Source organism: Saccostrea cucullata, unplaced genomic scaffold (genome assembly GCF_032062105.1).
Source record: "Saccostrea cucullata isolate Sc308-1 unplaced genomic scaffold, CSIRO_AGI_Scuc_v1 ctg10774, whole genome shotgun sequence".
NCBI classification, from domain to species: domain Eukaryota; kingdom Metazoa; phylum Mollusca; class Bivalvia; order Ostreida; family Ostreidae; genus Saccostrea; species Saccostrea cuccullata.
Window position 1 is genome coordinate 4,444 of NW_026923790.1, and position 17,468 is coordinate 21,911.

The 17,468-nt window shown below is 30.3% G+C and overlaps 1 protein-coding gene across 1 annotated transcript; it reads right to left on the bottom strand.

Moving 5' to 3' along the window:
* Nucleotides 1-11,424: 11,424 nt before the first annotated feature.
* LOC134264918 (uncharacterized) lies at nt 11,425-16,899 on the bottom strand. The gene is made up of 6 exons (XM_062747170.1): nt 16,774-16,899; nt 16,028-16,247; nt 15,810-15,926; nt 12,652-12,724; nt 12,251-12,366; nt 11,425-12,090 (listed from the first exon to the last, which is right to left on the bottom strand). The coding sequence occupies exons 2-6, from the start codon at nt 16,071-16,073 to the stop codon at nt 12,008-12,010; spliced, it is 435 nt and encodes a 144-aa protein (XP_062603154.1). The 5' UTR covers nt 16,074-16,247; nt 16,774-16,899; the 3' UTR covers nt 11,425-12,007.
* Nucleotides 16,900-17,468: the final 569 nt, after the last annotated feature.

Below are 17,468 nucleotides of genomic sequence, written 5' to 3' on the forward strand. Positions count from 1 at the left end.
TACAAACAAATGAATGAGTTATAATCCGCAATCATTTACACAATAGATAAACCCAGAATTAACATTTGTAGGATTATGTGTATGTTGGTGAAGGGGGGGGGATTTAAATGGCAGAAACTAACAATTCTTGTGAACACGATTCAGTATTGTTAATCATGTATATAATGATACCCTAAAATTAAAAAATCTGGTTTTATTTTATGAAATGGAGGGTTTTAGAAGCACACCCATAGAATTAAGTTAAAGATGCCATATACGGTTAATATGTATAGCTTTTGTTTGGGTAGGGGTGGGTTAAGATTAATAACATGTAATTGTTTATGCCAAAATATACAGTCAGTTGAATATGACTGTTTTGTATAATATATTTCCTGACAATTGTCTGTGAACTGGCTGAGATTTGAAATGTCTGATTTTTGTATGGATGTAAACATATTAGAAAATCATCATATTATTTATGACCTAATTTTAAAAAAAGATCCCCTTCATTCTAATGTTGTTTTCTAATTTTATTCTATAAAGTGAGTTTTAAAGAGTATGAATTCCATTCCGGTCCTGTGCCCAGGGACGTAGCAACAGGGGTGGGGGGGGGGGGGCAAGGGGGCCTGGTCCTTCACTTTTTTCCCCCAACCTTACTTATAATATAGGAATTGATAATTGAAAGTCTGGTTGCCCCCCCCCCCGCCACTATTAGTGATGTACAGAAAACGTATCATAAATATTGGTACTGAAAAAATTTGGCCTCTAACCCCCCCCCCCCCCTTCCCCACGAAATAGGATTTTCGACTTTGTGCAACATTAACCTTTTTTTTTTGCTTGTCAACTTTTTCGGGGAATTAAAAAAAAAATTCGCTGCCTGCCCCCCCCCCCCAACTTTCAAAAACAATGCCACCTACCTGGTGCCAGAAGCTTGGATATGCTAAGCTTTGTAAAGCCTACATGTTACGGATATATAGGACACCCCCACCCTCATCCCCTGCACTGCAGCCAAAAAACAAAAACAAAAACAAAATGCAAGCATATTGTTGCGGTTTTATGTCATGTATTTTCAGCATTGAATTTTATTTTCTGTTAGCATTTACATGTAGAAATAAAACCCGACCCTGAATTTATAAAGATTTTTTATCAACCAAAACAAATAATTTTTTGAGGATTTTTAATAATATTTATCCATAATTTGATGGCAGGTTAAACAATAATTATTCCACACTGATAACTGCAATGAGATTATAATTTTAGTGATGATTGAGTTTTTAGCATGATAATTGATCTGTTAAGAGACATTCAATGCCGATCGAGCTTTTATGAAAGACAAAGTTCGGCATGGCTTAAAGAATTAATTTGCAGATAATGCTTAAACTCCGTATGAAAAAAAAACACGTGAGTACCAAAGAGTTACATGTATAATAACATGATTAAACTTGGAGATCTTGAAAATAAATAGCTATACATGTATATATAGTTTAGAGAACAAAAATGATTATTTCTTTCATTTATTATTTCATTTGTTTTGAAAACTCATCTTTTTCAATAGAGTTTCACACTTCTCAATATTAGTTAAATAGATTTAATATAAATATTTTTATCTACCCTACATCCTCTCTCTCCCTCTCTCTATCTCTCTCTCTCTCTCTCTCATCAGATTTACTTGAGAAGCTCTATTAAAGTTAGAACATAAAGAACTTTTTTTTTCAGTCGGATGTTTTTTGCTTGTTTTAATTTCTCTTAATTGAAGTGTCTTAGTGAAGAATATAAGACAAAACAACATTTTTAAATTTTAATTTATTTAATCATGATTATAAGGTAGACACTTTACATGTTTATTATTTTTTTAAAAAATGCAATTTGTCATGAAATTATTTCATGCAAAAAAAGCTGTAGATAAGAGATTTGAAAAAAAAAAAATTAAAGTCTGTTCAATTTTGCAGTTTTCCTTTTTTTTCTTCTTTCTTTTTCCTTTTTCTACATTTTCCTTATTTCCAAAGTACAACAATATTTTTTTTTATTTAAAAATTCATAATTATGATGACGATTAAAAGTTTTTTTTATTTGGTTATAAAATGTGTCTTTTATAATCCGAGAGAAAATTCATGCGAACATGCAGCTGAAATGTGAAAAAGTACGCAATTAAATAATGAATGTCCCTGTCTGGTACCCCTGTTACATCGATTGCTGACATCAGAGTTATCTCTCCTATTTTTATTTATAGAAAATACAAATATTAACTATCGTTCTTACACATTCTTGCTAGATTTGTAAAAAAAAATGTGGAAAAGGTATGTTTAGTTTCAACATTTGTACAAACAATTTAACAACAGTTTAAGCAGTTTACGCCGATGAATCAATGTTTACAAGTGATCGACGCGATCGTGATGTGTATTTGAGAGAGGTGGAGCGGATCTCAAAGAAGTAGGAAGACAATTTTCCTATGCAATATTTTTTTACGATATACCCTGTCTAAGATGTATTCTAAAAATGGTATGAATATGTAAATAAAATTTATCTAGAGTATAAAGGTTCAATATGCTATCAGAAAACACCCTGTATAAAGCGATAAAAACTCTGGATGCGTCAAACGTCAAAACACGCGGTTAAAAAAAAATCTGCGTCGAAGTTCACCGTCAGTCTGCAACGTCACATCTTTATGACGTTATTTCTCTGTTTTAGCAAAAATGCCATAAGGACCCTTTTGTCATGGGCGCAATCATATTTTTTCATATATTTCAGGACAAAAGTAAAGAGTGAAAAGATTAAAGTGGCTTTTATGTATACATATGTGAGATTCTCCTGCTTTTCTTAATACTACTGAAATTAATTTAGTACACATAAAATGATGTGATTCATAGAATAAACATAATGTGCACAGTCAGCTTCGATTACTTTTCAAAAAGGTTTATTTTCTTTGTAATTTAAGAATAAATAACTATTGCTAGAATTTAACTGGACCGATTTAAGTTATCGTTTCAAGCTGTTAATTAACCATAAGTGTTCTAAGTATAAAAATATTTTTAGACATATAGTATAGTATTGGAATATCAAAACATTCACCGTATATATTTAGTATTGTAAAAAAAAGATAGCAAACCCTTTCCAATTTTTTTGATTTACCTTCATATCATAGCAATATTTGACAAAAATGTTTCAAAAATAAACCCAAATGCGCATCTGAAAAACGTTTTAACCCCCTTCCCCGCAGTCACTTATTTTAACGCATATGTCATTTCCTATTTCTAACGCAAAATCACGCATATACCGTTTCCCAGCAATCACGCATTTTCACGCACTTTAAAAAGTTCATTTAATATTATATTTAATGCCAATATCCTTCTATTTTATACTTGCAAAAATCTCATAACATAAGAAAAGTTGTATTTGTAGTAAAATATTACGTCATGATATTATATACGCTAAACTTTAAAGAAACGTGTATCATACGATAATGTGCTTGCGGGGAAATGTTAAATTTCTATGTTTCCGCTGACGATGGTTTTCCTTGGGGTGTCAATTTCAAATGTTACCCTCCAAAACAGGCACCATTTATATAATAATGCATAACAGTTTAGTAAGTTGCAAAGAATTAAAAATCGAAATTCTTTTCAAACTTACACTATTCAGGGTTTTATATGAATGAAAAATGGATCGCAAAGCTGTTTTTTTTTTTAATTTAAAATCAATTATCTAAATAAAGTCTGTTACCATATCCTCCGTAAAATGGAACAAAAAAATCCTAGGCATTCAGTTAAAGAATTATTTATTGTTTCATTTTCCAAATCACAACTTAATGTTTTGTTTCAATGAACAAAAAATCAATGTAGAATGAAAACGGTTTTAATTGAAAAATGGAAGAAGTCGTAGAACGTCAAGTAACAGCAGTTATAATTAACAACAAATTTTTTGTTGAAGTTCATTAAATCTCAATAAAAAGAGAAGATGTATATGTAATGGATAAAAAAAGTATGTAAAAAACTAGCGAAGAATATGTGTGTACTAAGCACTGATGGATTTTGAAGGATGGAGACTGTATCAGCTGCAGAAAAAGACAATTTGTGAAAAAAAAAACGGATCTGTAAAATAATAATCTTATCAACACATTTTAACAGAATGTAAGGTTGTCGTAAGAAATATGCCGCTGCTAAACACTGTTGCTGATCTCGAGAAAAATCCGTTATGTCATCAAAAATAACACACTGCCAAATAAACGATAGATTTTCCCGTTATCTCCAGATAATGACAAGGAGCACACGGATGTCACGGGTCAGCAGGAGATGCTCACTTCTCCATGGTACTTGATCCCACTCCTGATCTTTAGGGTGTATGTGTTTGTGCTGGTTCTTTTTTGTATTGTTTAATGTACTTTTGAGTTTGAATACTCTTCGTTTTCTGTTTGTTATCTCCATATATTTCATTCTCTGAAAAAAAATGTTTTTATGATACTTACTTTGTAAAAAGTATTATTTATAATATATTATCATTAATAGTCATACTTCAAAAATGCTTTCATTGAATTACATTTGTTTGAAAAAAAATGATGATTTATCTCAATATTACTCAATACTATAAAATTTGAAAAAACGATTGTTACTCTACAGGAAGAAAGCAGAATAATCAGGATTTCAAGGGTATTATGCATTGATTAAGTACTATATACACTATGTTTTATCGCTGAGTCTATTACGGTAAACCATTTATTTTGAAATATGTAATAACATATATATTTACCTCACTCACGTTCTCGAATCCTTCTATTTTGAGTAAAAATTATAAGAGGTACAGAACTCTTTTAGAAATATTTTTTTATGCGATTGAAAAAATAAATATATAAAAACACGAAGATAACATCTTCATTACAAATTATGTCACTTTCAAATGATTTAATAAGATTTGATATAATAGATCTTTCCTTCCGAATGAAATATTGCATCATATTGATATAGTAGTTATCAGATGACTGTGATGTGATACCATAAGCAAATATTTAAAAAAAAATCCCTCAAATATCTGAGATATATATAAATTATCTGTTTTCGGAATTTTTTTTTTTATGTATTCAACTCTTTTCAAGTATTCTTCCTCTTTTTCGACAAGAAACTTAAATAAAAAAAAGAAGAAGAATGTATTGATAATTTAAGTGCCTTCTCATTTATGAAGCTTTAAAGATATTTCTTTATCGTTACAAACATCTACACTTGGAGCTTCCCAGCATATGTTAATATTTTCCATAAATAGTATTTACTTCGTACTCTAATGCTGGACCTCTTTGTGTGTTTTTCATTGTAACTTTATCAATGATAATTATGTATAAGAATCTGTAAAGCAAGAAATTAAAACCCATACTTGTAATGTGTTATTTAACACTTTTTAATAAAAAAGATGTACATTTATAAACCCTAATTATATAATATTTTTCAACAGTTTATGCATGTCAATACTCAATAGCATTACATGACCCTAAAAAAATATAAAAATAACTGCTTCAATAATTCAGTAATTTCACAAATACATGTACGGTTTTCAATAGTTCCACAGTACCCAGAAGTATTTTCTACTTTTAAGTTTTCTGTCGAACTTTATTGGAGTAGCTTAATTTTCATAATCTTCTTGAAGTTTTAAAACAGACAATTAAAAATGCTGTTCTGCAAAGAACAAAATCGCTCTTCATGTACATTGACTGTGACTCTCACTATTTAATGTCTTATTTCACGATTAAGCATTTAGGTCATCGCTCGTGGATTGGGCAAGTCATCATATTGATTTATCTCTGCATTCATTTCTACTTCGTTTTGTAACCCGCTTATTATATTTATTCCTTGGTAATGTTCTGTCGAAAATGGAACCTGGATATCTAAGTAATCAGGTGATCTTTCTTTCATTTGATTGCAAAAACGTATCAAAAAAATGGTAATAGTCCAATTAATGGCATCTTAACAAGCATGACGATAAATCCATAATTTGGCAAATAAAATCCATCTTTTCCTGATTCAAAAACTTTCTTATCCATCTCTATTTCCTGCGGAAACGGAAAATGTATGTTCTACTTGAGTCGTTTGGAGATGAACTAGCCTTATCTAAAAGATTTACATCTTGATTTAAGTTCATAATCTCAAAATTATAATAATCAACATACTACAAATTATAAAGAAAGGTAAAGGTTTCCTGAGTGGTCAAACTTGTAACCAATCCCACCCACCCCCCTTTGTGTTACACGATTAATTATACAGGAAAGTTTGTCAAAATCAAATATTATTTATAGATCTTTATTTATCTAATTGATTTATATTATTGACGATAAAGAGAGAATTAATTCAAGTTTAAAGCATGATCTTATAGTTAAGTGGGAAAAACAGATTAGATCTATTATTTGCACCATTTATAACCAAAATGTTCAGAAATATATATCAACCTAGTCATTCATTTATGTTTGTATAATCTGTCCTCAACATACATTTAGGAATAGATACCGAACATTTTTTTTAAATACAGCAAATCGTATTGAAATTAACACTTGTTTCCTGATTTAAATGCGCTATGTGCTTGTTGATTAAATACTAATAATCCTATCTGTTATAAATATTATTCTGATGCTAAATCATTGCTTTTTCAAACCTAGATCAATGCAAGTTGTGCAATGGGAATTATCAACAAGCTTGCAGAAGAAATCGAAATAGTTATTAAAATTTAGCATTCAATGGTAATGCTGAATCTGTTAATCCATTTCTTTTATGCTTGCTGGACACTGATATTTTTTATGGGCTGATGCCTTTTTTATCAAAATGAATTCTCTGTACTGTATACCACTTGCAAAACATCGAAATGTAGGTTGGCCAAAGACTTTCAACCATTTACCTATTGTAAAAAATGAACAGTCTCTGAAGTCTGTACAATCTAAAGGGTACCCACTTGTCACATTGCAGTAATATTCATTACATTCACATTCCTTCTGACAAAGGAATCCGTATGCAGGGGATGGATAAGGAACCACACAATTAGGTCCTATATAACCGTCAGCACACTCTGTGATGAAAACAAAGTCCTCGGATAACACAACACAAAATATTTTGCTAAGATTTAAATACTAAAAGTGATGAAATTGAAGTACATTAATGTGCACTTGCACTTACTTTGAAACTAATTTTTAATACATTAGAGTAAAAAAAAATACTTACTTATACAATCATTGATCTCTGCAGAGAACTGGTACCCGTCGCAACAGCCTCTATACAATGAACATATAAACATGAAAAATGTATCATAAAGCTCAATTATTCCTACATATACTAAGAACATATCCAAGAAAGAAAGACTATGTTGGGGTCAACGTAAGTAAATGGTTGTGCTTGGCGAATTGTTGTAGTCGAGTAGACGACCTCTGTCTCAGACAAAAATTACCAGGTCAATCCTCTATTTAATACACGACAACATTAGTATTCTAACTTGTCCAAACGTTAGTCGAACATTAGCCAACTTTTCTTCAAAATATTCCTTTGTAAAGTTTGTGTTGTTGTCCCATCTTTTGTCGAATGTTTGTAAAGCATCCATAAAGAGAGTTTTTGATTAAGCCGGAAACTATACATTGGACCAGCGCTGGCGAGTGAGTTCTTTATTTATCGGTAAGTGGAAGGAAGGGAGTAAATTGGCAATAGTATTGAACCAAGAGATGCATTGTAGAATACGCATATACGTTAGGGGCATAATGTTGGGTGAACAGTTACCTAGTGTTTCTTATACCGTTTCTGAAAAGGATTATTAAAGTTAGTATAAGTATTCTGGTCCAGTAATATCATTTGCAAAAATGACACAATAGTTGTTCTGGAAACTAAATTATTGATGATGTTACATTACGTAAGGATAAGATTGGAAAATATGATTGAATACAATCTCATCTGAACCTTGAGACTCTGTTTACTATGGATGCAAAAACCCTGTTTAGTAAAAATTTTTCGATTTCATGATATTTACTTCTTTAGTATATTATGGATGCTGAATTAGGTCATTTTCTTAATCATAGTGAGACAGTTCAATTCAATAATAATAGCATCGACAAATTAACAACTTTTGCTGCCTTAAAGTAAAGGAAATAGCACATGATTGTTTTTTATTCTACTCTACGAAGGTTATCAGTTTTAAATTCTGAGATGCAAAATTTGAACCCCAGCATGTGTCTCAGTAGAAGTTTAATCATAACTAGAAAGTCTGCTATTGCAAGCAATAGCGTATGTCGTGCCGAATTGGACAAGACTTTCATTTTTTGTATCACTAAATCAATACCCATTAGCTAAGCTTGGACAACTCGTATCAGTCCTTTCAGTACTTTGATTTAGAAATTAAAGTTGAAGAGTTTTTACTTTCTCCTGGTTTCCATGGCAATGATCGATTATTTGAAAATTTTAAATGCGAATCGCACAACTACAATTCCATATCACTAAAATAAAAAAAAGTTTAATGTCGAATGTTCAAGGGACCAGAGAGAACACTTGCGGACAAAATTCGTTGCTTTTGCAGGTTTCCACGGTAACGGTAGCTTTTTGAACCTGAATGACCTTTGCTGGGAACTCAGAAAGAATGGATGTGTACATGGTGAGGACAATCCTCCGCTCTGAGAAAAGACAATATTCAATTCTAAAGGTTCATGAAAGCTATATTTCTCAAAAGTATATGATTTATATCATCTTTTAAACATTTAATTCTGTGTTTAATTACCTTACATTTTACTAAATTTATTTTTCACTGATGCTTTTAATATACTTGAAAAAAAAAACAAAAACAAAAACAAAATAAAAGCTTCTTTTTTGATTCGAACGCTCCATCGCGCAGGGTTTGGCGCAAGACCCACCGTGTTTACCACTACGTTACGAAGTATATGCATTATCGACGTCTGTCAGTGTGATTTAAATGAATTGGTTTGTTGAAGAGTATTTTTTTTTTTTTTTTAGAAATGTTCGTTTTTCATATAAATGTCATTTTTAGGACAAATGAAATAGATTTCACATTTACGTTTCGATCATTTAAGCGTTAACGAAGAAAGAAGACTTGACTAGGGCTGGGCAATAATATCGATATTTCAATATATTGCAATACAATGACAAAAAATATCGTATCGCAATACGATTTTGTAATATCGATACATTGGCAATATGCTTAGATTAAGGAATTTTGTCATTAAATATGAAAATGGACTTAAAAAAGTTTGTTATTAAACCAAACTGTAAGTCAGAAGTTGTTTGTGGGAACATTTCAGAGCATAACTTAAATAATTTCAACAAGATTTTTATTCTGTGTTGGTTACTTATCATAGTTATGTACATTCTGCATGTAAATTAAAGTAAATATAGTAAGAAAATGTCATTTTTATTACATTGAAAATATTGCAATACATATCGCAATACAGTTAAAAATATCGCAATATATCGCAATACGAAATCTCAGTCCAATACCCAGCCCCAGACTTGACCCATTCATTCAAATGATAAGTTGTTCAGTAAAATAAAATAATAAAATGTTTTGAAGATGACATTACTGAGGACATGATTTTAGAAAAACATATTGTCTCAGAGCAGGAGATTGTCCACCCCTTTTATGTCCTCTTTTTTTTTTAATTTAACGTGTTTAAAGACTTTCGAATGAGGATAACTTTAAAAACTGCTCAAAATTACAAAATGAATTTTGAAAGGAGAAACTTTATAAAATTGAAAAAAAGGTAACAAGGAAGAAATCAAAATAATAATTAAACATGATAAATATTAAAGTAATTAAAAATATTAATTTATTGCATTTATAACTCCTTCAAAATTTTCTTGAAATCTATTTACCAAAAACAAGTCCTTTCATCGTCGTACAAAAACTGCAGTAATAAAAAATTAGTAATTGAAGAATATGAATTTGGTGTACCTATATACAGTCGAACTTGTCTTAGCGGCCATCCGTAATCAAAGGCCACTCGCGGTCAGCGGCCACTTTCAGTTCCCCCCGACGACTTTTACTATATATTTTAACTGGAATAAATGGCCACCTGTGTAACGCGGCCAGCGGCCACTCAAATCATCACCCACAGCCATATGGACACTTGTTGCAATTCTATCACGCCTTTTTAACACATTCGCTTGGGTAATTATATGCTCGATAGTCAATTTAAAGCAATTAAATAAACAAATTACTTCTAGATACGCTGAACTTTGTTTGTGTAATGAAAAATTTAAGATGAAAGTTCAAAAGAATTGAATTACAATTAATATTTTTCCAGAGCTAAAGAAATTCAATCTTAAAGCTAATACTTCTACTAGATTTTGTACTTTTCAATATTAATTCATCATTACCTTAAATATTTTCTGAGAGTATGTGACCTAATAAAGGGCTATCGATATTTTCACACCTTTTAAATTTTGATTCCATGTAGAAACCCTAATTGCTATTCTTGTGAAAACAAGGTGCATGATTATCTCGTGAATTTCACTATCAAGAGACGATGGATAGGGATTAGTTACGCTCTACTGCACAGGACACCTGTGCTGTAGAATGATTTTCAACTGCGTAAATACACCTCTGTGGTCAACTGGTTAATCTTATTTGTGTGTCTATCTATATTACATAAAAATTCTGACAGCTTTATATAAAAACAAAGACCAGACTTTAAAAACTCCAGCAAGTAAGGTAATCGCCAATTAATTGAATGGAGGGGGTTACGCTGCTGAACATTACTTGAACTAACTTAAATGGATTTCTAGACTTTATTTTATTTACAACGAAACTGTCTTTTTATTTAAATGTGTGTTATTTTTTTAAACAAAAAAAAGAGATAATAGTAAAGCACATGTATTTCAATCTTCAAATTCTTATTAAAAGAGTGTAAAAAATCATGACGTTTAACTGATATGTAGGAACAGAAACATGCACGAACCAAGTAACAATTTGGAATTATTTAATTCATTTTTTTTAGCATAAATTAAGATATATACACCTCAAAATATTTACCTGTTTAATTTTCTGATTAATTAATTTAAGTGTAGTGCTTAATGATGATTATTGACCGACTCGCTATTTCGAGGGCAAACTGGAATAAGAGGCCACCTGTCTTAAGTGGTCAGTTTCCAGACTTCCCAAAGGTGGCCTCTTAAAACAGGTTTGACTGTATATACTTCCTTCCTTATTTTTTTTTGTCAAGAATTTTACTTCGAAAAACTCTTTCTTTAACCATAATACAAAATTTAAGGTAATTAAAACTAAGAAATTAAAAAATAATATTTATTTCGTGCTCCGCGTATCCACTTCCATATGTTTTTTTTCAAAATTTATATGCAAAAAATAGTCTTTTAACATTTACGATACTCTCCCTTGGCCATTACATCTACGAAACGTGTTTGCATGCCGAATTTCGATTGCAAAAATTAAACAATATATAATACACAGTATCATATTTTAAACTTTACTTGGAAATAATATCATTTGTTGATATAAACATACTCGTATGGCTAAAACACTTTTGTACATTTTTAAGGAAGAAATGATTTCCGTCTTTAATTGAAAAACACTATATTTGACATGTACCAAGAAATTAAACACTATTACCCAACCCCCTCCTAAAATTGCAAATAACCTAATCAAACTATCAGGGAAAAAAGCTAATTTGTCCAAACAGCAAAAATAAAAATAACCAATCAAAAACCATTTGATGAAAAGTCGAACAAATCTAATATCAAGTGATCATTCAATTGACTATGCGTTTATAAGAACTCATCAATCAACTTTTTATTGTTTAGAAATATTTTATGTTAATATTTATCTTTTTCTGTGTTTAGAGTTTTTTGCTGATACTGCATGCTGATAATTCTTTTGAAATATTTTTTTACATTCATAATTAATTTGAATAACAGCATGAAAATATACATTTGGAATATTGTATTGTAGATTGATGAACAATAGTTTTATACAGAAAAAACGTGTCATTAAAAGTAGGGAAATATTTGGAAGCAAATATCACATAAATATGAAGAGAGAGAGAGATCTAAAGTAAATATCATATATTATTTGTTTCAGATATCATCAGGTCATCATCTTCAATTTCCTCATCATGAGTCCTCACATTGTTTGATCTTCTTTCTAAAATATACTTTCTTTATTTTAATTTGTGACCAACGAATATATCAAATAAAAAAAGTAAAATATTTTTATAAAATACATGTTGCAACTGGCATCAAAACAATTTGAAATCAATAAGTGGAAAAATGAAAGCAATTGCAGCTTTTAAGTGAATACATACCACGTTGTCTTCTGTACAATATCACCGCAAGCATTGATAACAGAGCAGCAATAGTGCAAAGTATTGACACAATAATGATGGTTTCTGTTCCATTGTTTGGTACATCCTGTCTGATGCTGAAAAAGAAATCAATAATACAGATTTAAGCAAATATTGTCGAGAAAGATTCTTAAACAAAAGATATATATCGTTAGTGGTTATTGTTTTCACTATCTTCGATAGTGTTTTTTTTTTTATTTTTACGGTTGTCAATTTCAACCTGGAATCGAAATAAATGTATTCATTTCATTTGCGTTTTTAATTACTCCTCTTGGACATCATTTACACATTCTAAAATTACCAATAAACAAATCAGTTTAACTAACAAAGCAAATGCGATGTTGGAATAATAAATATCATACCCATTATCTTCTGTAGTAACAACAAAAACCGATTTCTTCTTCTGAATCTCTACTAATCTGTAACATTCTTGATCTGAAAGTTAGGTATTGTAAGACAAATAAAATATACCAAAAGTATAAAAAAAAAATTCCTGTAATAATTCTATCAATATATATCTATATTTTGGGACGTGTTAAAAAGCCCATGAATGACGATTCCCTCTCACTTGAAAAATATACGAATTTGTCTGTAGACGAGTACAGTCCCTGAAACGTTCTACTTTCCCACCTGAACGGTGAACGAACGCTGAACGAACGGTGAACGAACGGTGAACGAACGCTGCGAGAGCCAACGGTGAGTGAACGATGCGAAAAACGGTGAACGCAACTTGCTGAACGATGTGTGAACGGTGAACGGTGAGTGAACGCAGAACGCGAACGAGCGCGAACGCGAGCGCAAAGTGAACGGTGAACGAACGGTGAACGCAAGATGAACGATTTATTCGGAATGCCTTCGGTCTTTTCCTTGTATTGAAATTATTCTTTTATTCTATTATTTAAATGTCAAAAATAAATATAAATACACAATAGATAAACAAAAGAGAAATAAATAGATGGATAAATAAATAAATAATAATAATAAAAATTCTACACATACGTATGTTTAAATCGATATTGTATAACATGATGTTAATCGCCGCTTGTGTAGTTTGTTACCGCGTAAATAATTATGCTTATTCTTTTAAAAAAAAATTTGGACTTTAGAAGATAAAACTACTTAGATAAACAATAGATAAATAAATAAATAAATAAATAAAAACATTTTTTCTGCACATACCTATATGTTTAAATCGATAAATAATGTGGACTGTTACCGCGTGTACTAAAAAGATAAAAAACTTATATAGTAAATAATTATGCTTATTCTTTTCACTAATAAAATAAATAAGATAAAACTGCTACTTATAGAATGAATGAATTACAATTAATAAAGTATAATTCTGAGTAAAAACATTTCACAATTATCTGTTGCACTGTTATCGTACTGCATAAAAATTCTCGTTTTATTTAAATTCTACTGCAAAATATTCTATTTTATGTGCCTTTTTATTCTTTTATGACGATTATTTTTAACTTCTTCATGTATCTGTCATATCCTGGCCGTGATTATTTGTTAGGCATTCAAATTATTTGTAATACGTGTAGATTAAAAAATAAACAAGTAATGTGCTGTCATAATTTTTATGAACAGAGAAATAGTACTTATATAGTAAATAAAAATACAATTATAAATATTCCAAGTAATAGGTGTTGAATCCATGGTAATTTGCTTTTATTTTCATCCAGATAAAGTTCAAGGAAGTCCGTGCTATATTTGTAATAGCGTGCTTGAATGCTGTCAATCAAAATAATTCGACACAGTGGACCTGTGTGGAAATCGCGTTTTACCGAACATGCCGAAGGCAAGGAGTCACTTAGTATTCCAAGAAATTTTAATATTTTTCCGTATCATTTCTAGATCTGATTTTTGCGTTCCTGCAGAAAAAAAAAATAATTCGAATATATACTTGGAAGGATTAAGTTTTAAACTGAATGGGAAACCTATTCCTGCCAATTTAAAATACTGTCGGCACAAGTTTATACTAAAATACTATTGTTTAATGACTGTTTGATGTTGGTTTTAGGACTGATTTTCTTGTGTTACAATAAAAATTAAATATTAATTAAAATATACTGAAAAAACTCAATAAGAATTTTATTTTGGGAGAAAAGGCACCGGGGGGGGGGGGGGGGGGTAATTATACTGAATAGCAAAAAGATATTTTTTAATCATGTTTAGGTACGGAGAAGGAAGGAATTTTTCTTCTCTAATAATAGACTATTTTAAACAGTTGGGCATTTCTAAAATTTAAAACCACACCATCAACTTAATTAGCTCTAAATATATTTAATTAACTGAATATTTGCAGTACTGTTCATGATTCTCAAATCTACATGTTGTTTAAATATGTGTTACTATAGAAATAATTTTTTTAATGTATTCTTGTCCTGTAAAAGACTTGGATTAATTATTATACATCCATAAATATAATTTGTCCTCTTAAAATTACATCAAATTGATGCCGTGCGTGAAGCATTTGTACATTGCCCTTTTTTGAAGTTTATATTTTAGCATCGTTCTACATACATGTGGGTACTTAATGTATTAATTATTTTCCATGGAAAATTCATGAAATAAGTAACAGCTGAGTTATAATTATAGAAATATAAATATCATGGATAATTTTTGCAATGAAATAATTATTCTTTAAACACGATATCTAAGTTATTTAATTGAAAACTATGTAAATCCTTACCATCAAAAAGATAAGTCCTTTCACTTCGGAGTTCCGAATGACAATGAAGACTGAACGATAAGTGAACGGTGAACGCAAGGTGAACGCAAAGTAAACGGAACGAAGAGCGAACGGTGAACGTTTTGTGAACGGTGAACGCGAGCGCACGGTGAACGGTGAACGCAATACTGTGAACGAAAAGCGAACGGTGAACGCACGCTGAACGAACGGTGAACGAACGCTGAACGAACGGTGAGCGAACGGAAAAATGGGAAAGAAGAACGTTTCAGGGACTCTATTTGGTCATATATAAAACGTTTAAGGACTGCTTTCATTTCATTTCATGAATAAGTATAGGGGATTCATTCATGTAAATAGCATTTAACAATAGTAGGAATGATTTCTTGACGAAAAAAAACATTAATCTTTAACAAACGTTTTTGAACGGTACAAAATGCCAATGGCTCACATTTTATTAACATTTTAAGCACCAAAACTCTAAGAAAGTTATGCTAGTCTGTTCTGAGTAATAACAAGATGTGTTTGTGAAACACAATGCGCCCAGTGGCAACAAAGTTTAAAAAAAAGTTATTTTAGGACAAAGGTCACAGTCAAGGTCACTAAGTCATTGTGACTTAGTGTTGTTTGAAAGGGTTTTACTAGTGGGTATGCATAACAAATATGAAGTTTCTTTTCTCGCACGGTTCAAAAGTCATAGCGAAGATTAAAATTGACAACAAACAGACATACATATAAACAGACGAACAGACAGACAGGACAAAAACAATTTACGCATCTGATCTATCAACCCGGGCGCATAAACACATGCGTCCAATAGCTTACATAAATATGCATCAGAAGACAGATATCTTGGAGGGCATGGTTTTGAGAATGTTGTACATGGTGCATTGAAATTGTCCTGAATTCTTTCTCCTTGTAGGTTGTATTCTGCACAAAATCCTGTCCAAAGACCAAACTTACATAGAATATAAATAAATTTATAGAAATCCCCCTTAAAATGAAATAATTCAGTAGGTTATTGTAAATATATGAGGTCATACCTATACAAAACCAAATTGGTATACACACTTCCATTGTTGCATTCATGAGTGAATTAATCACACAATGGTATTGAAAGTGTTCTGGTTAAACGCAATCTTGAGAAATGCTTGTGCAATTCTTTCTCACGGCTGCATCCATCCACTCATTCCGTGTTCCTGGACAACGTTTTACGTATTGGACCGTCATTTTTGACTGTGGGCAATTTCTGCTACTTTCACCCTATAAAACATATAAGAGTCATAACTGTTTCAGGCTTGACCTGTGACCGTTTTATAAAGAACCTATGACTAAAACCACAAAATATATATATATATATTTTTGCGATTTATATTCTTCCATAAACAAATTTGAATAGATATGTATTCTAATTTTATATTATTTTGGAGGGAGTTATTTTAATGAAAAAATATTATTAATAAAGAAATGAATAAGAATTAATTCTTTACTTTGAATTTGAAAATGAAATGTTCTTATTTCAAATTTAAAAGTATATTCTTTTTGTAACTTTTATTTAGTGTAGCATAAAAACGTTTTGATTTATAAACACAAATTAGATATTAATAAAAAAAGAAAGAAAAAACCTTCCTTATATGTAGCAATTATACAATTTTTTAAGGAATTGTTCAAGTTGCAATTTTTGTACTGCTGAAATAATTAAGATTAATATCGATATTTCGAAATAAATATTTATTGAAAAAAGAACCTACAAGTAGATAAATCACATAATCACATAACCAAAATATACCATGTAAGAAAGAAAACACAGCAGTAAAACAGCTAAAGCAAGGCAATTTTCTTGCTGTCTCCTTTGGCTCCTGGCAATCATATGATGAATCCCTAAAAATAGGAAAGAACAATTTTATCAGTTTAAAAAAAAGACCTATCAAATATACAACAAAAAACAAATGGTGTCCTCCCACGTAGCCAAAATTCTAAAAAATGTTGCAGGTGACTGGTTTTGGCTAGGTGTGAATGGTGTACAGGTAAAGGGAGGGAGAGAACAAAAGAAATTTATTACAGGTGACCTATAGTCTGTTTAAGATTAACCACAAGAAATAGGGTAAAACTTACTTATTAAATTATGATATTGCAATAAATGGTAACTGAAATTAATATATGAAATTATTAATATATTTGATTTTTTTAATTTTCAATAAATAAATGCCATTTTTACTATTTATTTTATTAAAAATTTTAAAAATACATGTGAATGAAAGATACGGTACTATATGAATGTCTTTGAAATCTTGAATCTATGTAATGTAATCATGTGTTTATCAATAAACTAAATGCGAATAATTCTAATTAGTAAATAATTTATTAAAATAAAATGTCACATTAATGGAAAAACATGAATAAGATGACTGATAAATTATTATGTAAAAGTGGTTATTTTTAAATATACTTTTAGAAATAAAAATGCTTATATTAAACTGTTTT